Genomic DNA, 24,806 nt, shown 5'->3' with positions numbered 1-24,806 from the left:
TTTGTGTTCAGAAAGAGGAAGACAAGGTTAACACAGCAGAAACGTAAAACTGCTAAAAGAACAATTTCAATTAGGACAAACAGGTTTATCAGCAGCATAAAGCTCTGGGAGCAGCTGATCGACCTTGGGGGAAAGTTCAGCAGGTGGTTATCTGAGCATATAGCCAGACCGGACTTAAAGCTAATATGCATTGCGGTAGGTTTCTGGGCAAGTTGGTTAATTTATGTCTATTTTTCCATGTCCTGGTTTTGACCAAACTGAAAAGGAGTAGATTTCCCGTGTGGATCAGGTTGGTTATAATGAGGTTCTGGGATGATTCCTCAGGCATGGAGAAGTTTCAGGCCCCTGTCCAGAGTAGAGATGGTGTGATGTATGCCATTGTGGGTGGTCAATATGGTGGCTGGGTGGTGCCACTTGTATATTATTTTGTGGTTATTCATGGCCTTGGTGATCGTTTTAAGTTGTCTCCTCATTTGCAGAGTACATTGTGACAAATCTGCATATAGTTAGATGTTTGAGTATGGGGCCTGGAGAGGGGACAATTCCCTTGCTTTTGAAAGGATGTGTTCTTTTGCTTGATAGAAGTGAATCCTCAGTAGAACATCTCTGGGGACATCTGCTTCTAAGTGGCGAGGTTTAGGTATTCTATGAATATGGTCTATTGTGAGCTAGATTGGAGAAATATCTGGTAGCATGCTAGAGAACATGGCGCTAGCATGATTTTGTAGCTCCGTAGGTGGAACAGACTCTAATGTTAGTTCATCTGGAATGGTCCTCAAGGTCCGCCAGCTTTGCTTTAATCCATAGATTGTCATTTTTTTGTTCAGTGTATGCATCAACTAGATCATTCGCTGTGTCTGTGCATTCCTCCATTTTGTTTTCCATATATTACATTCTGTTATCCATATGTTTAATTTCCAATGAAAATGTATCAATCAATGAAGATAGATTAGTCATTAAGGAGAACTGTAGGGACAACAGCACGTCCTTCATAGTGGTGTCTAGCACCGGTTGACCTGAGTAGCTGGACTCTGCGAGACTGGGGTGGCTGGAGAGGAGTCCTGGGGGATGAGGATGATGTTCCACTCTGTAGTGTTTGTGGATGATCTCCAGGGGCATCTGGGTAGATCACGCCATGGCTCCAGTGGTGCCATCTTGGCTCTTTCCCTGTGTCTGATGAGGCTGGAAGCAGAAGGACGTGAGGTGTTTTGGGCCCCTATCCTGACTCCGTTTGTGGGACATCGGGGCAGCGTAGTTCCTGGGGATGAGCTGTGTCCTCAATGGGCTGTGTGGCCGCAGTTAATAGCCTGTTTCTCATTTGTAGTCCGGTCGGCACTGAGGAGCTCACAGCTTAGGCATCCAGTCTCGTGCACAAGAAAGCCACGAACCACAGTCTTATACAGACATATAAACATAGGTACATAGTAAATATTTTATATAGTTGAATGAAGACACCAGTCCATCCAGTTCAACCTCTGTGTGGGTGTTTATGCCACTAAAATAATCTTGTATATTATATTCACTAAGATGTCCATCTAAAAGTTTTATTAACACTCTCTGAAACCACCAACTGTGAAAGGGAGTGCCACATGCTTACCAATCTAACAGTAAAGAACCCCTTACAGAGTTTGAGGTTAAAACCTTTCTCATCCAACTTCTTTGAGTGACTGTGTATCTTCTTAAGAAATCTGAGACTGAATAGTTTCATCTCTATGTTAGAATATTGTGATCATATCTGCTTAAAAAGGTTTCTCCAGGGAGAATAGGTTTAATATTTGTAGTCATTCTTCATAACTGTGGTCCTCCAGCCCCCTTATTAGCTTTATTCCCCTTCTCAGTTCCAGCACATCCTTCCTGAGGACTGGTGACCAGAATTAGATGGCATACTCCAAATGTGGTCGAAATAGAGTTTTGTAAAGTGGTAGAATTAAAGTCTTATCTCTAGAGTAGATACCCTTTTTAATGCATGCTAATAGTCTGTTGGCCTTGATTGCATGCTATTGTTGAGCCTGTGGTCTACAAAAATTTCCAGATCCTTCTCAATCCTCAATTCCTCCTGGGTTTCTCTCACTAATCATTAACTTGTGTTCATATTTTTTAGCTCCCAAGTGTATTACTTTATATTTTTCAATAATAAACCTCAAGCACAAACATGTAAAAACTTGCAACTATACTTTAGCTAGATAGGAGCCAGATAAGCCCCCCAACTACACATTCCCACAACTACCGGGCCATGATTGTGGGAAAGTGGTCCCCAAAACACCTCATGTCCTTCTCCTTCCAGCCTCATCAGACACAGGGAAAGAGCCAAGATGGCACCACTGGAGCCATGGCGTGGCCTACACAGATGCCCCTGGAGATCATCCACAAACACTACAGAGTGGAACATCATCCTCATCCCCCAGGACTCCTCTCCAGCCACCCCAGTCTCGCAGAGTCCAGCTAAATCCAGGATGCCAATGGATCCTGATCACTAGGCCTCCAACACAGTAAGTACAGGCCTACATAATGACAAAGCTATATCCTCACAGCAGTCCTCTATAGCCCAATTCCCCACCTCAGGTCAACCGGTGCTAGACACCACTATGAAGGACGTGCTGTTGTCCCTACAGTTCTCCTTAATTACTAATCTATCTTCATTGATTGATACATTTTCATTGGAAATTAAACATATGGATAACAGAATGTAATATATGGAAAACAAAATGGAGGAATGCACAGACACAGCGAATGATCTAGTTGATGCATACACTGAACAAAAAAATGACAATCTATGGATTAAAGCAAAGCTGGCGGACCTTGAGGACCATTCCAGATGAACTAACATTAGAGTCTGTTCCACCTACGGAGCTACAAAATTATGCTAGCGCCATGTTCTCTAGCATGCTACCAGAAATTTCTCCAATCTAGCTCACAATAGACCATATTCATAGAATACCTAAACCTCGCCACTTAGAAGCAGATGTCCCCAGAGATGTTCTGCTGCGGATTCACTTCTATCAAGCAAAAGAACACATCCTTTCAAAAGCAAGGGAATTGTCCCCTCTCCCGACCCAATACTCAAACATCTAACTATATGCAGATTTGTCACAATGTACTCTGCAAATGAGGAGACAACTTAAAACGATCACCAAGGCCATGAATAACCACAAAATAATATACAAGTGGCACCACCCAGCCACCATTTTGACCACCCACAATGGCATACATCACACCATCTCTACTCTGGACAGGGGCCTGAAACTTCTCCATGCCTGAGGAATCATCCCAGAACCTCATTATAACCAACCTGATCCACACGGGAAATCTACTCCCTTTCAGTTTGGTCAAAACCAGGGCATGGAAAAATAGACATAAATTAACCAACTTGCCCAGAAACCTACCGCAATGCATATTAGCTTTAAGTCCGGTCTGGCTATATGCTCAGATAACCACCTGCTGAACTTTCCCCCAAGTTCAATCAGCTGCTCCCAGAGCTTTATACTGCTGATAAACCTGTTTGTCCTAATTGAAATTGTTCTTTTAGCAGTTTTACGTTTCTGCTGTGTCTTGTCTTCCTCTTTCTGAACACAAACTTTTTTAGTAATGGATGACATTGCAGCTCATTACTTAACGCATTATATACCTTTATTAGAATCTCAAAAGTACCGACTTTACAGCACCATTAAAAGTACCAGACAAAGAAACACGTTTCTCCAGCATCCAGATTCCTGAGGACTAGTCCACCGATATCTACCAATAGTAAGTTCATTATAATCCTTTTTCACCACAACAGCACATGTCAACATGGATATCAACGTTCTGTCCCTTAATGCACAAGGTTTGAACCACCCCATCAAGTGTGCCTCTCTATGGAAGACAGCCCTTTCCCAAAAGCGTGACATTCTATGCATCCAAGAGACTCACTTTCAAAACACATTGCCACAGTGTAACCACAGACAATTCCCACATATATTCCAAGCCGGTTATATCAAAAAACAAAGTGGAGTCATGATCGCCATTCGGGACACTGTATCCTTCCAAGTACAGAACTGCATCATGGATCCAAAGTGTGAGAGCAGTGGGTAAGTGGTTAAGACAGAACTCAACAAAAACGAAACAAAAAATTTGGGAGGTCTCCCTAAAAATTCATAATGGACCCTTATTCTGAGCATGCAGCCTGGCTGGCCAGGAAAGTGGAGGGATGAGCTGGCACCCCCCCCCCCGAACCACACCAGGCCACATGCCTTCAACAAGGGGGCAATGTCTTGTTGATAAGGACAAGAGCCTCTTCCCAATAACCCTGGTCAATGATTGTGGGGGTTTGTTGGTGGGTTGGATTATCAGAATCACAGTGGCTATTTTCTTGTAAATGAAAAATGCTTAAATATGGCCAGTGACCCTATTTGGGCAGTGATGTCACTGCTATCCCCACCCCATTTATTAAGTGGCAGTGATTTCCAGTGATGTCATTGGTTCCTAGGGATGCCTCGGGTAAAAGCATACACTGCTTCCTTAGAAATCACTGACAGCAGGAGGTTGTCCTATATAGAAGCTGTAGAAATATTTCTTCTATATGAGATTATTGACTCCAATCCAAAGGTAGGTTGGATGGGCAAAAGTTTAGCCACTTGTCTGAATGCGCAAACAGCCAATGTTTATACCAGAACATTGTCTCCACCTCGCTGAAAATCCATTTGTTTTTTACATTCACACAGGATTCTCAATGGACTGTACACAGTGCAGAGATCTTCCTCATATTATTTCCTCTGCTGGTCCAATGTTCTTAATCTATAATGTTAGACCATTTTCTCTATTGGTGAATGGTAACTTTCATGGTCAAATGTTCTCATAGCTATTTTTCTCAAATGTTAGAGAATGTTACATTCACCCGGTGAAAATCAACAAATATACCATTACACACATATTAAAACATTATGGTATTATTCATTATGCTTGCACAAATGTTTTGACATTCATAGTTTATATAGTTTAGAAGATTGAAAAAAAAGACACAGGTCCATCCATTTCATCCTGTGTGTGTGTATGTGTGATTTTTATTCTTTGAAAGTTCCCATAGCCACATATATTCTGCTTTCTGAGAAAGACATCTAAAAAGTTTTTGAAGTTTTCTGCACTCTCAGCTTGTACTGCTTCCTAGGGAAGGGAATTGTACACTTTTACTTCTCTAGCAGTAAAGATCCCTTTCCACAATCTAAGGTTAAGCCTCCTTTCTTCTAACTTCAAATCATGGCCACATGTCCTCTTCAGGACCTTACAGTAAATAGTATATCAGAGTTACTGAAGTCACTTTTAAATATATTTGTACATTGTTATCATGTCCTCACTTAAAGAGTAACTTCACTTTTTTTGAGAAAAAAACATTCCTCTCTGGGTGGTCTATGTACATTGCATGGATTTTACCAAACTTTGTTGCAGATTCCTATCTTTTGTTACTCTGAAGAAATAGCTGTTTGTTTCTCTATGTCCATGTACTGGGGGAATGTGAATGGGAGCCGTTTAATAAATGTTGCTCCCTCTAGTGTGCTAGAGTAGGATTTTTGTTGTGTAGGAAAATTGTTCAGGCTTGGCTGGCAGCCTCTCCCTACTTCTAGAAACTAGCAGAAGTTTCTAGAATAATGGGAGTGAAGATGAGTAGGAACTGCCTAGAGTATTCATGACGGCCCTGACCAATCCCCAACAGATGGGTTGGCAGGGAACAGGACCCCTTAAATACTCTGGTTAAGCCCTGTTGGGGCAGAGAAGTTCGGGTTGAAGCTGCAGTTTAAATTTTTGTCTGTCAGTGGCCCTTGAAGGTGCTCCCTAGTCTGGGTGGGGTGACCTCTGGGCTGAGCTTATGTGTGAAAGAGACTCTCTTCACGACACACAGGGGTGTACTGACCAGAGGCATGGGAGCAAGTGGAGGACAGCAAGGAACACTGCCAGGCAAATCTCCAGGATGGAAGACGGGTAGATGGGTGATTGTTACAATTGGAGAGGACTGAGAGGCATACCTGAGAGGACTGGGAGAGAGCAGTCTGGGAGAGATGCAGAGTCAGTCTGGGAGGACTGTGGAGTCTTGGCCAGTAGGGCTGGAGAAAGCGGAAGCTGCAGCCAGGTGGACTGACAGTGCCTGAAGAGGTGGTGCTTGTAGGGAAATTCAGCTTCTAGGACCACCCAGGTAGGTTCAGGTAATGCAGGAAGACTTCTCTAGACCCCCAGGGCCCGGAGATATCAATAATGTGACACAGGAGACAGGTTTGCAATGGTTCACTTTAAAGATATCTGCCTTACACAAGGTAAAAGGGTGCACATTTATGCAAGTCTAGGGATAACAAGGGAGGAGTTTCTGAAGTTTTACATGTATACAGAAGAAATAGCTTCAGTAAATATTTTACTTATTAGCTGGTGCCATAAGGCAAAATTCACATAATTTTACTACAAAATATATGTATTCTTGAACAGATGTCGTTATCTTATCTAAAACAAACGCAAGCCTGAGCTAGGTCAAACTCCACAGTCTTAATATATATATGTAAAAATAACCAAGAGAACATTTCTATAGATAACAGTTTAAACATGTGTGAGTTTCAACTTAAACTCATATTTGAATTTAAGAGTTTTCCTGTAAAACATAAAATCTTGAACAAAATGGAGTCTATCTTGCTATCGTTTTTTACAGTTCCCCTCTTTGAGACATTTATATGACTCACTACCTTTCACAGTTATGTAATCTTTCTTCTATCATAATACATACTAAGATAAACTCTATTCCCAGCAGCAGGATCAGGGGTTCGGGATGCTTTAACAATTATGCACATTATAAACGTATAACAGGCATTTAGGAACAAAACAAAAATAATAATCATAGTTATAGTTATGGCAGCACTTTTTAACCATGTAAGTATTCCTATTCCAGGACTTAGGTTTGCAAAAGGATCCCATGTCTTAGCAATGTCTTAGCAATGATTAAGCCATTTCCACCACCATCGCACAGGATGCAAGAGCTCTGAGACATGCCGGCATACCCTGTACTGGCATAGGCATAACCTTTGAAAAAATGCAATAGGGCGGAGTTTGCCCCCATGCTCCTAGGCCAGGACCCCTGCAAAGTTTTACAATTGTCCCTTGCAAACAAGTGAAACATTTTCCCATATTCAGGTAGTCCAAGTCCAGGAGCTGTGACCATTGCAGTTTTAAGATACACAAAGGCTTTGTACATTTCATCATTTCATTTCACACAATCTGGCATGTCAGTACCTGTGGCTTGCCTCAGGAGATTATCATAGTAGGAACAATCAGGTATCCATTGGCGGCAGTAACCAATCATACCAAGAAAGGATAGCATGTCCTTCTTAGTAAGTGGGCGGGGCAGACCCACGAGAGCCTCAGCTCTCTTGTGACTGATTTTCCTTTCTCCTTTGGAGAGTACAAAACCAAGGTATTCAACAGTTTGCTGACACCATTGTAGCTTTTTCTTAGAAACCTTGTGACCATTGTCTGCTAACCAATGTAACAAATCTAAACCATAATTTTTACATGCTTTCTGACTTGGACTACACAACAACAAATCATCAACATATTGAAGTAGGACGGAACCATGGCGGGGTGTCCAGGACCACAGGGTTGCTTGGAGGGCCACTGTATATACTACAGGGGAGTCTACATAGCCCTGCGGCATTCTACACCACGTCATTTGCCGATTTCTGAAATTAAATGAAAAGATAGGTTGTGTCTCTTCGTCAACAGAAACTGAATAAAATGCATTACAAAGCTCATTGACCGAAAAATACTCTGCATCGGATGGTATGGAGGTTAGGAGTGATGGCACGTCAGGCACTATGGGAGCGATGGGTATCACTAGGTTGTTTATAGCTCTGAGGACTTGTACAAACCTGTAAGAGCCGTCCGGCTTCTTTACTGGGTTAATGGGGGTGAGAGTATCTCTTTAAGAATTCCTTGCTGCAGGAACCTTTCTACCATTGGAGCAACTCCTTCCTCTTTTTCTTTTGAAATGGGGTATTGTTTGTGATAAACTGGCTGTGCCCATGATTTTAAAGCTGCCTTGTATGGGGTACAAGAAATAAGACCTACATCCAAGGAGCTTTTAGACCATACCGGATCATCTGGTGGAGGGAGATCACTATCCTCAGTCTAATATATTGGTATTACCTTGGAGTGTACGAAGATCCCTCCTTCAGTGGTAATTTTCAGTGTTATACCCAATCTTCCCATCAAATCTCTTCCCAAGAGGTTCACGGGACATTTTGGTATAATCCTGAAACAATTATGCAAGACTGTTGCACCTCCCCCTTCAACATCACTTACTGGTAAAGGCGGTGTTTTGTATGTTTTGGTAAGTATCCCATTAATTCCCATAGAAGGTTCAGCAATTTTGGTCTCACCTCTGTAGTAGTCCTCACTGAGGGTGCTCCGAGTCGCTCCTGAATCGGTTAAAAATGGAACAGGCCTATATTTAACATATAAGGTCACAATTGGTTGCTCATTGTAAGAGTGTGAGATCAAGGGAAATGCTGGGATACTACCTACTGGGCAGCTTCATTTCAGTTGTTGTTGATTCCACTGTATAGGAAATCAGGGACCCTGTTGTTTTGGGGCAACTTGATTCTGTTGGCTAGATTAGGGTCCCTGTGTATGCATTTGATCTTGATCTTGAGTATTTGGGTTATTCCATTCATAAGGACATTGATTTCTCCAGTGCCCCTCCTGTCCACAGTTAAAACAACATGTGTAGGACTGCTGGGGGGGTCTGGAAAAACCATGCCCTTTCCCTCTTATTCTTCCTCTGCCTCTACCTCTATTTCCACTGTCCCATTGTCCACCATTAACTTGGGGAGGCTGGGCTTGCACTCCACCCTAATAATGGGTACTCACTGCTTTCTCTTTTATTACATCAAAACACCCTGCTGCTTCTTTCTGTATTAAAGTTTCCTGAAATTGGTCAATCGTCTGTGTGGTCCATTCCAATATCATCCGTTTGACCACCAAGGCGAACTGGGGTTGAATAAACAAAGCTCCCACATCAGTAGTTGTAGCTAATCCAGCTTCTCTTGTCCAATTTTCATGAAACCTTTTTCAGAACTCAACTACAGTCTCTCCTGACTTTTGTTTGCATGCTATGGCAGTAGGGAGGGAAGTTTTATATTTAAATACTCTCATCATTTCAGTCTCTAATTCCGTCCACATGGTGTTCCTCCCTGGTACTGTGTTTAACCCATATGTTCCCGCATTTCTAGTGTCAATAGTGTTTATAGTTGCAACATTTGCCCAGTTCCAGGAACTGGTGTGTCCTATGATGCCATCAATGATAAGACACATATCTTCCTGTGTGTAATTTCTACCCTTACAGGCCTTTTTTAAGTAAGTTTAAGTACCTCCTGCAGAGGTGGTGGGTTTGGGGCAATGTTTTACTATCCTGTCAATGTCCTCAATGTCTATTACCTTTTTCAACATTTCATTTCCAATGGTCATGAAAGGCGCTTGAAGATTAGGGTTACTATATACAGCTCCACTCTTTGTTTTAGGGGGACTGAATATTTTATCCCTATCAGCGTTTTCCTGTTCTTCCTCCTGCTCTTGGCCAGGTGGTGAAACTACCTCTCATATAGCTCCCTGATCTTTCTGGTTCAGCTACCTCGACTTGGGCACTCTCTTCTCTCCTCTGTGGGTGCTGTCTATCTTGTTGTGGAGTGGGAAAGATCTGCTGTTGTGGTTGTGGAGCGGGAGGGACCTGCCGTTGTCTGGTTGCATAATCTCCAGCCAGAAGATCAATATCTTCCTTTGCTAAACTCGGATAGACATGTACATATGCGGGTGGAAGATGACTGACTATTGGCAGGGATGGGGCTATTGGGTCAAGGACAACTCTCTTTTTATCGGCTTCTTCTCTATGTTTCTGGTCATAATCTTCCTTACTTAGACATTTGGTGGGCTTTTTCTGTTTCTTATTTTCCCTCTGAAACCAATATGGCGCATATTTTAACCAGTTCTCCCCTCCCTTTTCCATATAATCCATATCCCATTGAGGATCCCCAGGGTACCAAGGGAAAGTTCTTTTATCTCCTAAACACAATCCTTTAATCATGTCCATATGAAAATTATCGTTGTTACCATTCCAGGAAAAGGGGTCTACACTGTGTATGGTTTTGGTCTATCCCGCTAAATTTGAAACCCATGGGACTATAAATTCCTAATTAGTACCACAAATTCTGGCTACAGAATCTTTACATGTTTCTCCTGGGTTGGGAAGAGGGGGAGGATCTTCTTTACCTTGTTTCTGACCCATATCGACAGTGGAAGCCGACTGTTTTACCACGCAGCCTTCTGATCCACACAACAGATTATCTTATAACTTCTAAGCAACAGAAAGAAAAAGCAAAAGATTTTGGTGTTACCGGAGTCTATTTCCTCATTAACCTCCTCATATTTCTTCCCAAAATAAATGTATCTATATATGTGTATGCAGTACTGCTTATCTTTGTGGATCCTATCCCCTATTAATTTATGGGTCTAAAAAGCTTTAACTCAGAGCTGGGGCAAGGAATATTTTGTCAATAAAGACAAATTAAACTTACCCTCAGAAGACTTTTTGCTTATTTATCCCAGACGAGCCCCCAGTTGTAGGGAAATTCAGTTTCTAGGACCACCCAGGTAGGTTCAGGTAATGCAGGAAGACTTCCGTAGACCCCCAGGCCCGGAGATATCAATAATGTGACACAGGAGACAGGTTTGCAATGGTTCACTTTGAAGATATCTGCCTTACACAAGGTAAAAGGGTGCACATTTATGCAAGTCTAGGGATAATAAGGGAGGAGTTTCTGAAGTTTTACATGTATACAGAAGAAATAGCTTCAGTCAATATTTTATTTATTAGCTGGTGCCATAAGACAAAATTCACATCATTTTTACTACAAAATATATGTATTCTTGAACAGATGTCGTTACCTTATCTAAAACAAACACAAGCCTGAGCTAGGTCAAACTCCACAGTCTTAATATATATATATGTAAAAAATAACCAAGAGAACATTTCTATAGATAACAGTTTAAACATGTGTGAGTTTCAACTTAAACTCATATTTGAATTTAAGAGTTTTCCTGTAAAACATAAAATCTTGAACAAAATGGAGTCTATCTTGCTATCGTTCTTTACAGTGCTGGGATCTGTAGCCCCAAGAAGAGGACAGCTAGGCACTATGACTTTACTACACAAACAAGGGGCCCATGGTCCCCGCCTGTAAAGGGTTTTTGCTACTCATCTGAATGAGCCTTTGTCAGATCATCCAAACAGTGCCAACTGGTTCTGGGAGTTGTAGTTCTACAAGCAAGATTTGTGCTGGAGGTAGAGGAGAAGTGTATATACAGAATGTATATAGGTGTGCCAATTTATTTTCCTCAATTCAATTTAAAACAAAGCACTGGACTGTTCTTTAGACTCAAGTGTTCCGTGAAGATGTGCTGTGCCTAGCTGTGCAGGGTGGGGGATCCCTTTACACTTGTGGCTCCTTAAGGGGTGCACTACATAATTGTCAATCAGCTGCTGCACCTGCAGGACTTTAATGGAGAAAGTGGGAGGGTCTGTATCCCTTTAGACGTGATTTCCCTTTGGGAGTATCTTACCAAAAATGAAATTTTTATTGCACAGGATGTACAAAATCCGATTTGTATCTGATTGATTTGTATTTGACTTCTAGGAAAATCAGTGAGCCAATCACACAAGCAGGAAATTACATTTCTGGGGGAGGGGCGTTCTGCACATCATCTGTGTAAAGAACGCCCCCAGGTGGCCATATTGCATTTTACAGAGCGTTACAGAGCTGCAGATTGAAAGAAAAGGTCATTTTAAATAACATTCAATTACAATATTTGTATACCCTATATTATTATTATTATTTTTTTTCTCTTTTTTTTTTTTCATGAAAGTGGAATTACCCTTTAAGTGCATCTTCTCTGAAGTTAATTAATACCTGTAATCTATCAGTCCTCATAGCTGAGATCCTCTGTCCTCATTGTTCATTTTGTTGCCCTTTGTTGAACTCTTTCTATTTCATCAACATCTTTCCTGAGGATTGGTGACCAAAACTGAACTGTATATCCAAGATGAGGCTGAGCCAGTGTATTGTAAAGGGGGAGAATTATTCATTTATCTCTGGAACAATCGCATTCACAAAGCAAATTGTTTATAAATAGTCCCTTTAAAATGTATCTGATTATAAGTCATCAGCAAACAGGTCATCTCATCCTGATGGCATTCTGTAAATAAGATAAAACTAGATAAACAATTTATAATCAATAAAGTATTAAACGTTCTATATGCTTGTTACCTATAATCATTTCTGTGATTTCTTAAGCTGTCCCGCTATGTAAAAGAAGTCCAGTACAAGGATCCGAATGGCAAAGTCTTGATTTTTAATAATAAAGGAGAACTGCCCAGCCCATTGGAAATTATAAATTGGATTACAAGAATTAAAGGTGGAATAAATATCACTGATTGGATGATTGTGGGTCACTTTGATGGGTCCCTTTCAGAGGGTCAGCAACTTACACTAAAACCAGAGCAAATATCATGGAAAGGAGACAAGGTGAGTTACACCGGGGAAGCTGATTCAGAACTTATACAAGAAACATACTAGTTTTGACCCTAAAGCCCATCTCCAGACAAAACCTAACCCCCTCCCCCCATCCTGTTCATAGACGGCCAACATCATCCCTGACTCATTCCATGGTGATTAGATGAAGGTGTCAGGTCTAGATGTGTGGATATAAATTCCGGGATATGTTCTCATCACTCATTATAACTGAAGAAGTGGATAAACTACAAAAAATCTTCTACATTACAGAACAAGTCCAGCTGAACGTGACTGACTACTATTACCTCCCCCTCCTCATCACACAGACCGGGACATAGACATTTATAGAAGGACCCGGACTCCTGTGTACAGAATGTAGCAAGGTCTCCGGCCTCCTTTGGTCTAATGAGAACCTCCAGGGCCAGAGATGGCTGACATCCTTCTGTATATGAACAAAACAAGGAATCTTTCGCACACTGGAACTCCAAATTAACTTGATGTCGTCTTTATTGTCAAAAGGGTCAGACAGATACTAGCAATGGTAGACGTTTCACAAGCGATAGCTTGCTTGTTCACAACCAATGTAACACAGGCAGGTCTTTTAAGGGAGTCCGCCCCAAATTGTGATACACTCAAATACACACCTGGTTCTCAGGCTGGATTCACACCTATGGCATTTTTACTGCTTTTTGCATTTTGCTGATTTGCTCTACAGAACGTGTTCCATAGGAAACCATGTTAAATGGACTGTAGTGCAAATCTGCAAAATGCAAAAAGCACTAAAACTGCATAGGTGTGAATCCAGCCTAATAGTGCCACATACAAACAACATTTCAACCAACATTTTAAAAGCATTGCAACGTTTAAAACCTATACATATGTCTAAACAAATGCACACAAAACAGTAACAGTCATAATAATAAAAAAAAAAAAAATATATATATATATATATATATATATATATATATATATATATATATATATATATATATATATAAAAAAAGCTTGCAGTCATTTACCAAAAATGTAATCACAAGCAAATCATGAAAAAGGAGAAAAGTAAAGAAAAGGACAATAAAGCCTAGAAAAAAGACACAACAGTGTCCAAATCCAGACTTATATTTGCCCAAAAAGGGTTAACCCAAAACACACCTATTCATTGAATACATGCATGCAAAATGTCTATGCACACATGATAAACATTTATAGGCGTGTATATAAATAGGTGTATAAAGCCAAATCTTGTTGGGTATTACAAGTTTAGAACCAAACCTTGTTCAGCTGAACTAAACCTCAATGTATTCGGACTATTGATGTGAAAAACGCATGGAGCTGACCGGTGATGAAAAAATAGCCATTGAAAGTCAAATCTGCGAAGGACATAAGGACAAAAGGAACATTGTAACAAAAAGCAATGGATTCTAGTGTAAAAAATTTACATCCAAATGTGCAAATCGCAACAGTTACAAAGTAATGGAAAAAGATATGGAATAGATGTATATATACATGCATGTGTGAAATGATTCACATGCACTGCATGTATATATATATATGCGTGTATTTGTGTGTATTTTTTTTATTATTATTATTATTATTATGACTGTAAGGCCGCGTACACACGCGGGGACTGTTCGCCCAACTTTGTCCGCTGAACAGTGTTTCGGCGGACAGTCCGCTCGTGTGTGGGCTTTCAGCGGACAGTTTCAGCGAACAGTCCGCTGAACAAGGTTTTTCGGAATTTCCGAAAAACTGTCCGCTGAAACTTTGTTTCAGCGAACAGTCCCCTCGTGTGTAGGCTTGTTCGTCAAACTAAGTTCCGCGCATGCTCAGAAAGGATTTACACGCCGAAAGTTATAATGCAGTGTATAGGACGTCGTATTTTTCGTCCCGTCGTACGTGCCGTTCACGTCATCGCGCACGGTTTCAGCAAACTGTTCGTTCGTCGTGTGTGGCCATGTCCATCCATGCTAATTTTGAGCGGACTGTTTGCTGAAACTGTTTGACGGACAAAGTTGGGCGAACAGTCCCCGCGTGTGTACGCGGCCTTACTGTTTTTGTGTGCATTTGTTTAGACATATATCTATACCTATCTATCTATCTATCTATATATATATATATATATATATATATATATATATATATATATATATATATATATGCGTTTTAAACGTTGCAATGTTTTTAAAATGTTGGTTGAAATGTTGTTTGTAGCCAGATGTGTTTTTGGGTGTATACCAATCCCCCAGACTCCCTTAAAAGATCTGTCTGTTTAGTGTAACATTGGATGTGAACAAGCAAACTATTGCTTGTGAAACGTCTGTCATTGCTTGTATCTGTCTGACCCCTTTGACAATAAAGATGACATTGAGTTAATTTGGAGTTCCAGTGTGCAACCAATTCCTTGCACCTGTGATCCCTCCTGCACCTGATTTTGCCTGGAGCAGTGTGCTTCTCTTTATCCCTCTGCATATGGTGGGTTGTGAGGCATAGTGGGTGCAAAGGTGTTAGATTCACTGGGCGCCAGACACGTCTTGAATGCAGAAGAGATTTTATTTATCTTAACAGGACTTTGGGAGAGAGGGTTAAGGCCAGGACACCCTTTGGCACTTGCAATATTAATTGTCAGACTCCGAGACTTCAACAGGAAGACAGCCATGCAGGGAAAGGCATCCAGCAAGACCCTTCTAAATGCATGTGTAGGAATGTTGTCTCCTATGGCAACAGTCTTTAAAAGTTTCTAATACAAGGTGTAACAGTTCCTTCACTTCTACAAAAATAACTTCTTGTAGTTATTCAGCCCACCTAGCTGGCAGTCTCTCTCACTGGACTAGATTATTCACTGACACTGAATCCATTGAGCTCCTCCAATCTTCACTGTAGAATCTTCCTCAAGCGTCACCACTTCCTCTCTGCTGGGTCCCTAGCTTGGCACTCAAGATACCTTTCAAGCTTCACCCCACTGGCCAGCTCGGTCCCTGGCTTGACACACAAGGCTGCTCTGCAAGCATCACCTCAGCTGGCTGGGTCCCTGTCTTGACACCCGCTGAAGTTTCCAGATTCTTCACCGCCCCAGTTGATGAGAATACTGTTCTGGTACTTGCTTAAGCCACTCAGTGTGGTCCCCGGTAATAAGGTGGTTGGTCTCTTTGTGGCAAAAGCTTCCCCTCTACCTCTGACCACGACAGGTTCTCCAGCCGGCAGAAATGTAACCTCTGGCTGGACTGCAAGCCGCAATCCCAAACCTACGCTGCTCTCTTGCTTCTGGACAGGCCCTCAGACAGCCCAGCAGCCGGATGTGTCCAGGGTAGGCCCAAACTCTGGCCTAGCAGCCCGGGCAATACAACACATGTCCACCCAGACAGCTGTCCAGGTGGCACAGAACACTGATCACCTGACTCCACCAGAATATATAGGTTCTCCCAGCAGGGATTTAAGAAAACCCCTGCCCATTGGCTGGGATACCCTTAATCTGACCTTGCATTGCCCTTCTCATATCTAATGCCACCAGGTACCCGGCCACCTAGCAACAAAAGAGAGAAGTGCACCAATTACAGACTTAGAGTGAAATCAATTGATCCTAACAATTAGCCAAACATCAGAGCTCTACAAGAAGAAGATAAAAGACTTTGGAGTGGAATGACCACCAGTATTACCAATGACCAGATTCTACCACGGTCTTCTGAATTCATCTGACTGTAAAACGAAAAAAAAAAAAAAAAAATTTTTAGTAGTACTGTAATTCCCCCATCATTAATTTGTAGTTACTGTATATACATTTAAAAAACAAAAAAACATTTCTGTATGTGTGACTCCTAAAATACGGTCAAATAAAAAAAAAAATCTAGGAACAAAATATCACTCATAGCTTTTTACATGGTCATACATACTGTTGATCAACTAGTTGAAGCAATCAAAGTCCTTCATAGGAAAACATCCGATATGTTTGAATGTTTGTTAATAGTAATTAGACTCCATTACCCCAATCATTGAGAAGATGGAGGTGTGGCTTAATGCTGTGCTGCCCAATCAAAAAGACCAATTAATGTCTGGTAGAGTCTATTCTATTCTACTAAAGAAGGTTCTGTTCATGTGACTCAAGCCATAATCAAAGTACGTAGGAGAGGATTTTAAAGATACATGAAGACAAAAAGGCCACAAAAGCAAATCTAAAGGCCTTTAATGTTAAAATGAAGATACAGGAAATTTGCTGCAAAGTTCACAGCAAAACATAAGATGTCATTAAAGGCAAAACTTTTTTTTGTTTTTTATTGGATAGAGTGGAGAGGGATTAGAATGCTTGTCAGTTTTTATTACTGTCTATTCCCCGGTTAGGGAGATTCCCCCGCTCTATCTGTCCTGTTTACCATTATCATTGTAAGAGAAAGTATTAGAAAATCCCACATTTTTGGGTTGTCCCCAGAAAAGTAATAGAGGGGACATTTTCCAATGGGGACACTAGTTCTGATGACCTGGGGTTCCCCAAGGAATTCCTTTGATTTTCAGAGATTTCCTCTCACTTACTGTTTGGCTATGAGACAGGAAGAGAAGGGAAATCTCCACAGTGGGACACAGATGGCAAAAAAAAAAAAAAATATGACAGGGGTTATAACCCGCTCCTTACTCTATCCAAAATGGAATAAAAAAGTTTTGCTTATAATTAAACTTTAAGAGCAACTTAAAAACTGTTTCTAAAGTTTTCAAATGGTCACAATGACCACAGAGCACAATTCTATGAATGAATATAATAAAGGACAGTATAATTAGTGGGACTGCTTTAGCAGTCCCACTATTGTTATTCTTTTTTTTTATTTATTAATCATCTTTTTATTCCGTATGTTTTTTGGCTCTGCATAACTTCTGCATACTTTCAGCTATTAAAGCCATTCAACGTTTAAAATGCTCAGCTCTTTCAGTTGATGTGTGTTCCCCTTCAACTTTTTTTCTACTATTAATACTTTTTAAAATATTAAGCTTTTTAACACTTTTTTATCATTGAAGTCAATGAGAGCATGCTTAAAATCCATAAAATCTTCTTGCGCTACCAAAAGTTTCAGCTCCTTCATACTTTCACCTACAGACGTCAAACACACTTTAAAATGCTCACAAAATATTCAGCTATCTGGCTATATCTTTTCAGCTTGATATCTTTTACAGTTTTTGTGAAAAATATGTTTAAGTTTAGTGATCATTTCAGAAAATGTCATTCAATTTAGGGCATCCAGGCTTTTGTTGTCTGTTTTGTTTCCATGGCTACCAAAGCTTCTTATACACAGTGATAGGCAGTGGGGGGGGGGGGGGGGCGGCTGGAGCATCTCAGATTACAGAGCCCGGGGGAGAGCACAGACACACCATGTACTGATTTATAATAGAGGAATATGATGGGGCAGTTTTGATGGGGCAGTTTTGATGGGAGCAGTTTTGATGGTGGCAATATGATGGGGCAGTTTTGATGGGGCAATTTTGACGGTGGCAAAAGGATGGGGCAGTTTTGATGGGGGCAATATGATGGGGCAGTTTTGATGCTATTCAGCATTCCCACACATTTTCTAGTAGAACACGAAAAGCTATTTAAAAAAATAAAGCGTATAACGACCAAAACTTTTCCCCCTCTGTGAAGCATGGTGAAGGTAATATCTTGGTTTTGGTCTTCTTCCGTCTCTGGACACGGACAGACTTTTGTCTAGGAGAGCCAAATATGATGATGAAACCATTTGATCAACAACATCAGAATCCCCACCAACTTGTTGACAATTTAAAACAAGCTGTCACACGTTTGTCATCTAGTGGTGGTAGTGATACTACTACTAATTCTGTGTGTGGTGGTGGGGGGAGGCAATGTTTCCAGGGATAATGAGACTGTTCTATTGGAGACAGAATTGGCAAGGTCAGGGTAGGATAGGGGTAAGCTTTGGTAATAAAAGGTATTTGGTTGCAGAGTAGATAAGAGAAGGGCTAAAGTGATGAAGATTTCTATGGGTTTGCTGGTAGTAGGGATGAGGGGTGTACAGGACACCAGGAATGTGTTATGGATGGCAGGGATATTCCCCCAGTATTTGAGTTAGAACAGTTTGAAGACATTGTACTCAGGGGTTCTCATCCATGTTGGGTGAAATGTTCCAGGGTAGTCTGGCTATAGAGGACTGACTTCCAGCACTCTAAAGTGGTGAAGATTTATGTAAGTTTGCTTCTAGGAGGGATGGAGAGTAAGAAACTGTTAAGATTATGGCCAGAGAGAGGTAAATGGGTGTTTGGGAAGTTGTATGGAGTGCAGAAGTGTGTGTCTATTGCGTTAGTCCAGAGGGGCTCTGAGGAAAGGGGTTCTCCCCTGAAACGCATCAGCCATTTGTGTTGGGGTATTAGTCGATTCATCTGACATCAGATCTGGACGTGTGGATGTTTGGTGTGATGGACCCAATTGTATTGATTATGCCTTTTATCATTACTCATTTGTGAGTAGCCATTTTGTTCTGTTTTTAATAAAGCTCTATCTATGGTAATGCACTAGGTCAGTGCGCCTTCCTTTCTTGTTTGGTTTTCTCCAGTATTTGAATACCCAATATTCTGAGGAGGGCTGCAAGACCTTTTTTGACACTACCTTTTCAAACTGTTGGTATCACACTTTAAAGACCCAGACACCAAAGCGCAGGAGAAGTTGTCTTTTTCACTCTGCATTACTGGTCACTCTGCATTACTGGTCACTCTGCATTATTGGCAATGGTCAGTCTGTGTTTATGACACTGGTCAGGCTGCATTTCTTTGGCACTGCTCAGGCTGAATTTCATGGGAACTGGGAAATATTTTAGTACACCATTTGGTTCAGAATATTTTTTTTCTTGTTTTTCTCTAAATCCTAGGTGCGTCTTATGGTCAGGTGCGTCTTATGGAGCGAAAAATTTGGTAACTCACCTTTTGTCTGTCTGCTAAGCAAACCATTGTGGGTTGTGTTTATAATAATGTGTATTGTCCAGTACACTGTATTCAGTATTGTAGAAGTCAGCAAGTCTGAACTAGAATGAAACCCCTGAGTCATCCAGGTGGCTAATTATCATAATGTTTATAGTATATGTCTGTTGTTCTAATATTCCTGTGTACAGTTTGTATTGTTAGGGTAATATGATCAGGAGGGGGAGGTCCTCCTCTGGGGTATATATTATGTGTTTGTTCAAATAAATGTGTTCCAGCTTGGCAGCCAAACAAGTCCTACCTTGTTCTTGGTTGTAATATGCAGCTATAATATCTGATATCTATCTTCAGACTGGAGGAAGTGATATATGTTGGAAGCACCCAAGCAGAGTGTGGGAGACGATTCCATTACAGTGTCTATAAACATTCATTCTGTTTTTGTAACTTCTGTCCTGTCTCACCAATGTATGATCCATGCTTGCACTTTCTGCATTGAATGAAGTACATCCCATTACTGGAGGCCAAGCTGTATGATCCTGTAATACTGACTGTTCCTTTTGTTTGTGTGACAATGTTTAATACATTTATGTATATGCACAGTTTTCAGCATTTATTGTTGCAAGGTTTTGTGCCTTTTTTAGAGTCCCTGTCCTCAGAATGAAGCTTCCTGCTGAATAATGTATGTCTGAGGTTGGGTGGTTGCCTGAAGGTCAGCACTGAGGGTTGTTGGAATATTTCTTTCAGGGTTCTGTCCTCTGTTATGATAGGTTTCATCTATGTCATTATCTCTCTCATCCCTTCTAGTGCTGGATTGTATGTGGTTATTAGAGGTACACAGCTATTTGTTTTCTTCTCTTTGTATTGTAGGAGATTTTTTCTTTGGACTTTTAAGGCAGTGTTTATGCTTGTACTGATAGTTTTGTTGCTGTGACCTTTCTAATTCAAGCATTCTGTTATTACTCCTAGATGTCTTTTTCTGTCTTCTGGTTCTAGGAATGCTCTGTGGTATTCAGACTAATGAAGGGCCACCTTCTGGAATGGTCCATGTTTTTCCACCAAAGTATACACATGCATTTTCTACATCATTGTACACACCAGAAGCTTGGATTACTTACACTATTATATCTGTAGTTTTTCTCTTGAATAGTTCATATTGTTCTATATTATCTTAGGTCCCAAGGGGTCGATGCTCCGAGGAATGTCTTCCAGGGTTCCGAAAATCTGTAAGAGAAGGATATCACCCATGTTGTTATAATTGTGCTCCATGTTCAGAAGGAGAAATATCAAAACATTCTGGTAAGTTTGAATTTTTATATAGAAACTCTGATATTGAATTAGAAAATGAAAACTTTTAAAGTCTTTTAAAGTGATTCTGTAACCACTTTACACTTTGCAGCAAGCAACGAGAACCAGCTTCCTCCTATTATAAATCTATTCAAAACGCAAAACTGAAGTACTAAATCAAAATAAATATGCAAATAAGACTGCAGCCGCTGTGCAAAGGTGCTACAACCTGAAAAGTGATAGAAAGTATAAAACAACGCTGACGGCCTATATTATGCAATACACATCCTAGTGATTAGTGCCATATAAATCTATGTGTTTGTGACATACAAATAAAAATACAGCAAAATGATCTATAATATTATATGCAAAAATCTGTAAAGTTCTTGGTGCTTCTATAAAAGTACAATGGTGCTCCAAAACTTTGCAAAATGTGAGGTGACTCCCCCTTCGGTGACCCCAGTCACCAAAAACAATAGACCCAGCTTTGCAGTCTGGGATCAATAAAGGCAGTGATCTATTGATCTGGGGGTATGTAGGATTGTTCCTCAACAAACTCTTCCAAGAAGATGCTTTATGACAGAAGGGATGTCATGGTTATGCAGTAATCTTCCTCTGTTTGCTTACCTCCCCTCATATGTTCAGACTAAGAGGCCAGCCACTTCCACATGGTGGTTTTTATAACCTCTCCTCTAAGCGTGGCTCCACCCCAGGCCCTATCACCTATAACCTGTGCACTGCAAGCCAGTGTGGCTGATCAACCATTGTGTATTCATTGTGTGTTTGGCTTCCTGGTTCCTGCTTGCCGTGTGCTCTATGTTTGACTCTGTTACCGACCTTGGCGTGTTCTCAACGATTCCTGTCTGCTTGTGACCTTGACCTTTTGCATGTCCCTGACCATCCCTGTCTGCCTGTGACCCTGAACCTTTGGCGTGTACTCTGTTGTTCCTGTCTGCTGGTTGCCCTGACCTCTACAGTATCCCCTTACTATCCTCTTTGTTCCAGCCTGCTGCTTCCTTCTCCTGTAGTCTACTGTGAGCGTGAGCTGTGAGACTCTAGGGGCCGCGACCTGGAGCCAGACTGCAGCAAAGTCCATCCTCACCACTGGAGGCTCTGGCGAACACCCTAGACTCCGTGCGCTGGGGAATCTATGCTCCAGCTCCCATTGGGATCTGTGTTAGTGATCCTGTAGACCTGTTTCCTGAATCTCCCTGGGTACAATCCGCAGCAGTCAGCCATAGTGTCCACAATCTTGCGGTGCACTCCTGATCCCTACGGTGTGCATCTGTCACCTGGCCTCAGGTGACCTGACAAGGGATATGCCACACTCCATAGATGGGAAAATAAAGAAAAAACTCATAGTGAAATACAGCTTAACATAAATTATCATGTTCATTACAAGCATCACTTACAGGATATTTGGCAAAGACAGGCAACAGTAAAAAAACATCCCAGTTCACCGCTGTATGACATGAATTCCACGGAGGCAGAAATTGTGTCAATGGTTAGCATGAACCGGAAGTGAGTCATTGCGTTTCACCCCTCCTCCAGGCCATCATTAAAGTACATCACTATGTATTTATACCCGAGAGAAGATCACTCCTCCCTCTGGGGAGGATGAAGCGAACAATTACGATCAGTGTGAAAAAACACCAACTTCCTCCTCTAACATAATTTCCTGTTGACAAATATATATAAAAAACTTTAATATGAACAGAAGCCAAAATGAGAAAACTTGCTTATTTGGCTATACAAATAAAATAAATCTCAAGATGCGATAGACATTTGCAAAAGGTTTCCAATCCATGATTAAAAATTACTTAGTTTGGAAAAATGAAAATAAGTACAAAGAACAAATAATAAAAATAAAAATGAAAATAAAATAAAAATAGAAATAAAAATAGAAATAAAAATAAAAATAATATTAAAAAAAATTAATCATTTAAAAAAAAATTTAAAATATTGTATTGTTATAAGTATGTTTTGTCATTTTTGCTTATGTTTATATTAAAGTTTTTTTTTTATATATATTTGGCAACATGAAATTATGTTAGAGGAAGACAGTGTTTTTTCACACTGATCGTAATTGGTCGCTCCGTCCTCCCCAGAGGGAGCCCTGGTCTTCCCTCGGGTATAAATAGATTGCAATGGAACCGGAAGTGATGTCCTTTGAATATGCACTGGAGGAGGGGTAAAACGCACCAACATACTGGTTAATGCTAACCACTGATGCAATTTCTGCCTCCGTGGAATGCTTGTCATACAGCGGCTAACTCAGATGTTTTTTTACTGATGCCTGTCTTTGCCAAATATCAGTATATCATAAGTGATGCTTGTAATGTGCTTGATAATTTATGTTAAGCGGTATTTCGCTATGAGTTTTTTCCCCATCTATGGAGTGTGGCATATCCTTTCTGTCGTAAAGCACCCTCTTGGAAGAGTTTGTTGAGGAACCATCCTACATACCCCCAGATCAATAGATCACTGCCTTTTTGATCCTAGATTGTGAAGCTGAGGGTCTATTGTTTTTGGTGAGTGGGGTCACCAAAGGTGGAGTCACCTCACATTTTGCAAAGTGTTGGAGCACCATTGCACTTTTATAGAAGCACCAAGCACTTTACAGACTTTTGCATATTATATTATATATAATTTTGTTGTATTTTGATTTTTATGTCACAAACACATTGATGTACGTATATGGCACTAATCACTAGGATGTGTATTGTATAATATAGGCTGCCAGGGCCGTTTTATATTTTCTATAGCTTCCTCTTACTTTCTGTTTGAGAAAGCTTCCAACATTTATCTAAAACTAATGGTCAGGAAAATGATTACATGGAAGAGGCCAAAACTGTCAAATAGTTGCATTCTCGGTATAATATGTTTAATGTTATTTTCACTTATTTTTACTCTACAGACAGTGAACTCTGCAAGAAATGTCCTGAAAATGAATGGCCCAACAAAGCTAAAACTATTTGTATTGACAAGGTCAATGAGTATTTATCATACAAGGAGGACATTCTAGTTTTATTTTTTTCTATAACTTCAGTCATATTTGCTACAACATCTCTCCTTATACTTGGACTATTTGTTTGGTTTCGGAACACTCCCATAGTCAGAGCCAATAACCGGAACCTCAGCTTCATTCTGCTCCTCTCCCTCATACTGAGCTTCCTTTCTGTATTCCTGTTCCTTGGCCGTCCTGTGGATATTACCTGTATGCTACAACAAGTCACTTTTGGAATTCCCTTCACCATCTCAGCATCTTCTATCCTAGCCAAAACCATCATGGTCTTCATTGCTTTTAAAGCCACCAGACCTGGAAGCTCTTGTAGGAAATGGGTGGGAGTCAAACTTCCCAATACAGTCATGTTATTCTGCTCATCCATTCAGGTTATGAATTGCATTCTCTGGTTGTCCATTTCTCCACCATTACAGGAGTATGACATGGACTCCTATCCTGGGAAGATCATCATTCAGTGCAATGAAGGGTCAGTTATCGGGTTCTACTCTATGTTGGGTTATATGGGGCTTCTAGCAGCTTTGAGTTTTGTTCTGGCTTTCATGGTGAGGACATTACCAGACAGTTTTAATGAGGCCAAGTACATCACCTTCAGCATGCTGGTGTTCTGCAGTGTCTGGATTGCCATGATCCCGGCCTATCTGAGCACCAGAGGGAAATACATGGTGGCTGTGGAGATATTCGCCATACTGACCTCCAGTGCTGGAATATTATTGTGTATGTTTTCTCCAAAACTCTACATTTTGCTTTTCAAACCTGAACTGAATACACAGAAAACAATGCTGGGGAAAAGAATGTTGTAAATGTAACACATTGATTCAATGTATAATGCTGTAGACCAGATTAAACTAATTCAGCCTTATTGTTAAATCATCATCATCATCATCATTATGAATGACTTTATCATCATCATTATGAATGTTTGTGTATATTAACTACCTTCTGTCTGCCTATTGTACATAAGTGAATGGAAGGTGGATGTTACAGGATGGGAAACTGTATCAAAGCTTCATTTTTTTATTGCTCTT

At 40.7% G+C, this 24,806-nt stretch overlaps 1 protein-coding gene across 1 annotated transcript; it reads left to right on the top strand.

The window, feature by feature from the left end:
* Nucleotides 1-4,464: 4,464 nt before the first annotated feature.
* Nucleotides 4,465-24,581, top strand: LOC143958245 (vomeronasal type-2 receptor 26-like). Its single transcript, XM_077467763.1, has 5 exons — nucleotides 4,465-4,581; nucleotides 12,351-12,581; nucleotides 20,466-20,532; nucleotides 20,645-20,695; nucleotides 23,674-24,581. The coding sequence occupies exons 1-5, from the start codon at nucleotides 4,465-4,467 to the stop codon at nucleotides 24,579-24,581; spliced, it is 1,374 nt and encodes a 457-aa protein (XP_077323889.1).
* Nucleotides 24,582-24,806: the final 225 nt, after the last annotated feature.

This window comes from Lithobates pipiens, unplaced genomic scaffold (assembly GCF_037356315.1).
Source record: "Lithobates pipiens isolate NorthernLeopardFrog02 unplaced genomic scaffold, aLitPip1_a1.2 Scaffold_6, whole genome shotgun sequence".
In the NCBI taxonomy this organism is placed as follows: Eukaryota; Metazoa; Chordata; class Amphibia; order Anura; family Ranidae; genus Lithobates; species Lithobates pipiens.
The sequence above is the reverse complement of the archived record's forward strand: the minus strand, read 5'-3'. Positions and strand labels throughout refer to the sequence as shown.

Excerpts from the sequence above, each read along its gene's own strand:
- LOC143958245 (XM_077467763.1), top strand. The coding sequence starts at position 4,465 with ATGCCTCGGGTAAAAGCATACACTGCTTCCTTAGAAATCACTGACAGC. Across the intron at positions 20,533-20,644 it reads GTCCATGTTTTTCCACCAAA|GTCCCAAGGGGTCGATGCTC; the intron begins GTATACACATGC and ends ATATTATCTTAG. Across the intron at positions 20,696-23,673 it reads TTCCAGGGTTCCGAAAATCT|ACAGTGAACTCTGCAAGAAA; the intron begins GTAAGAGAAGGA and ends TTTACTCTACAG.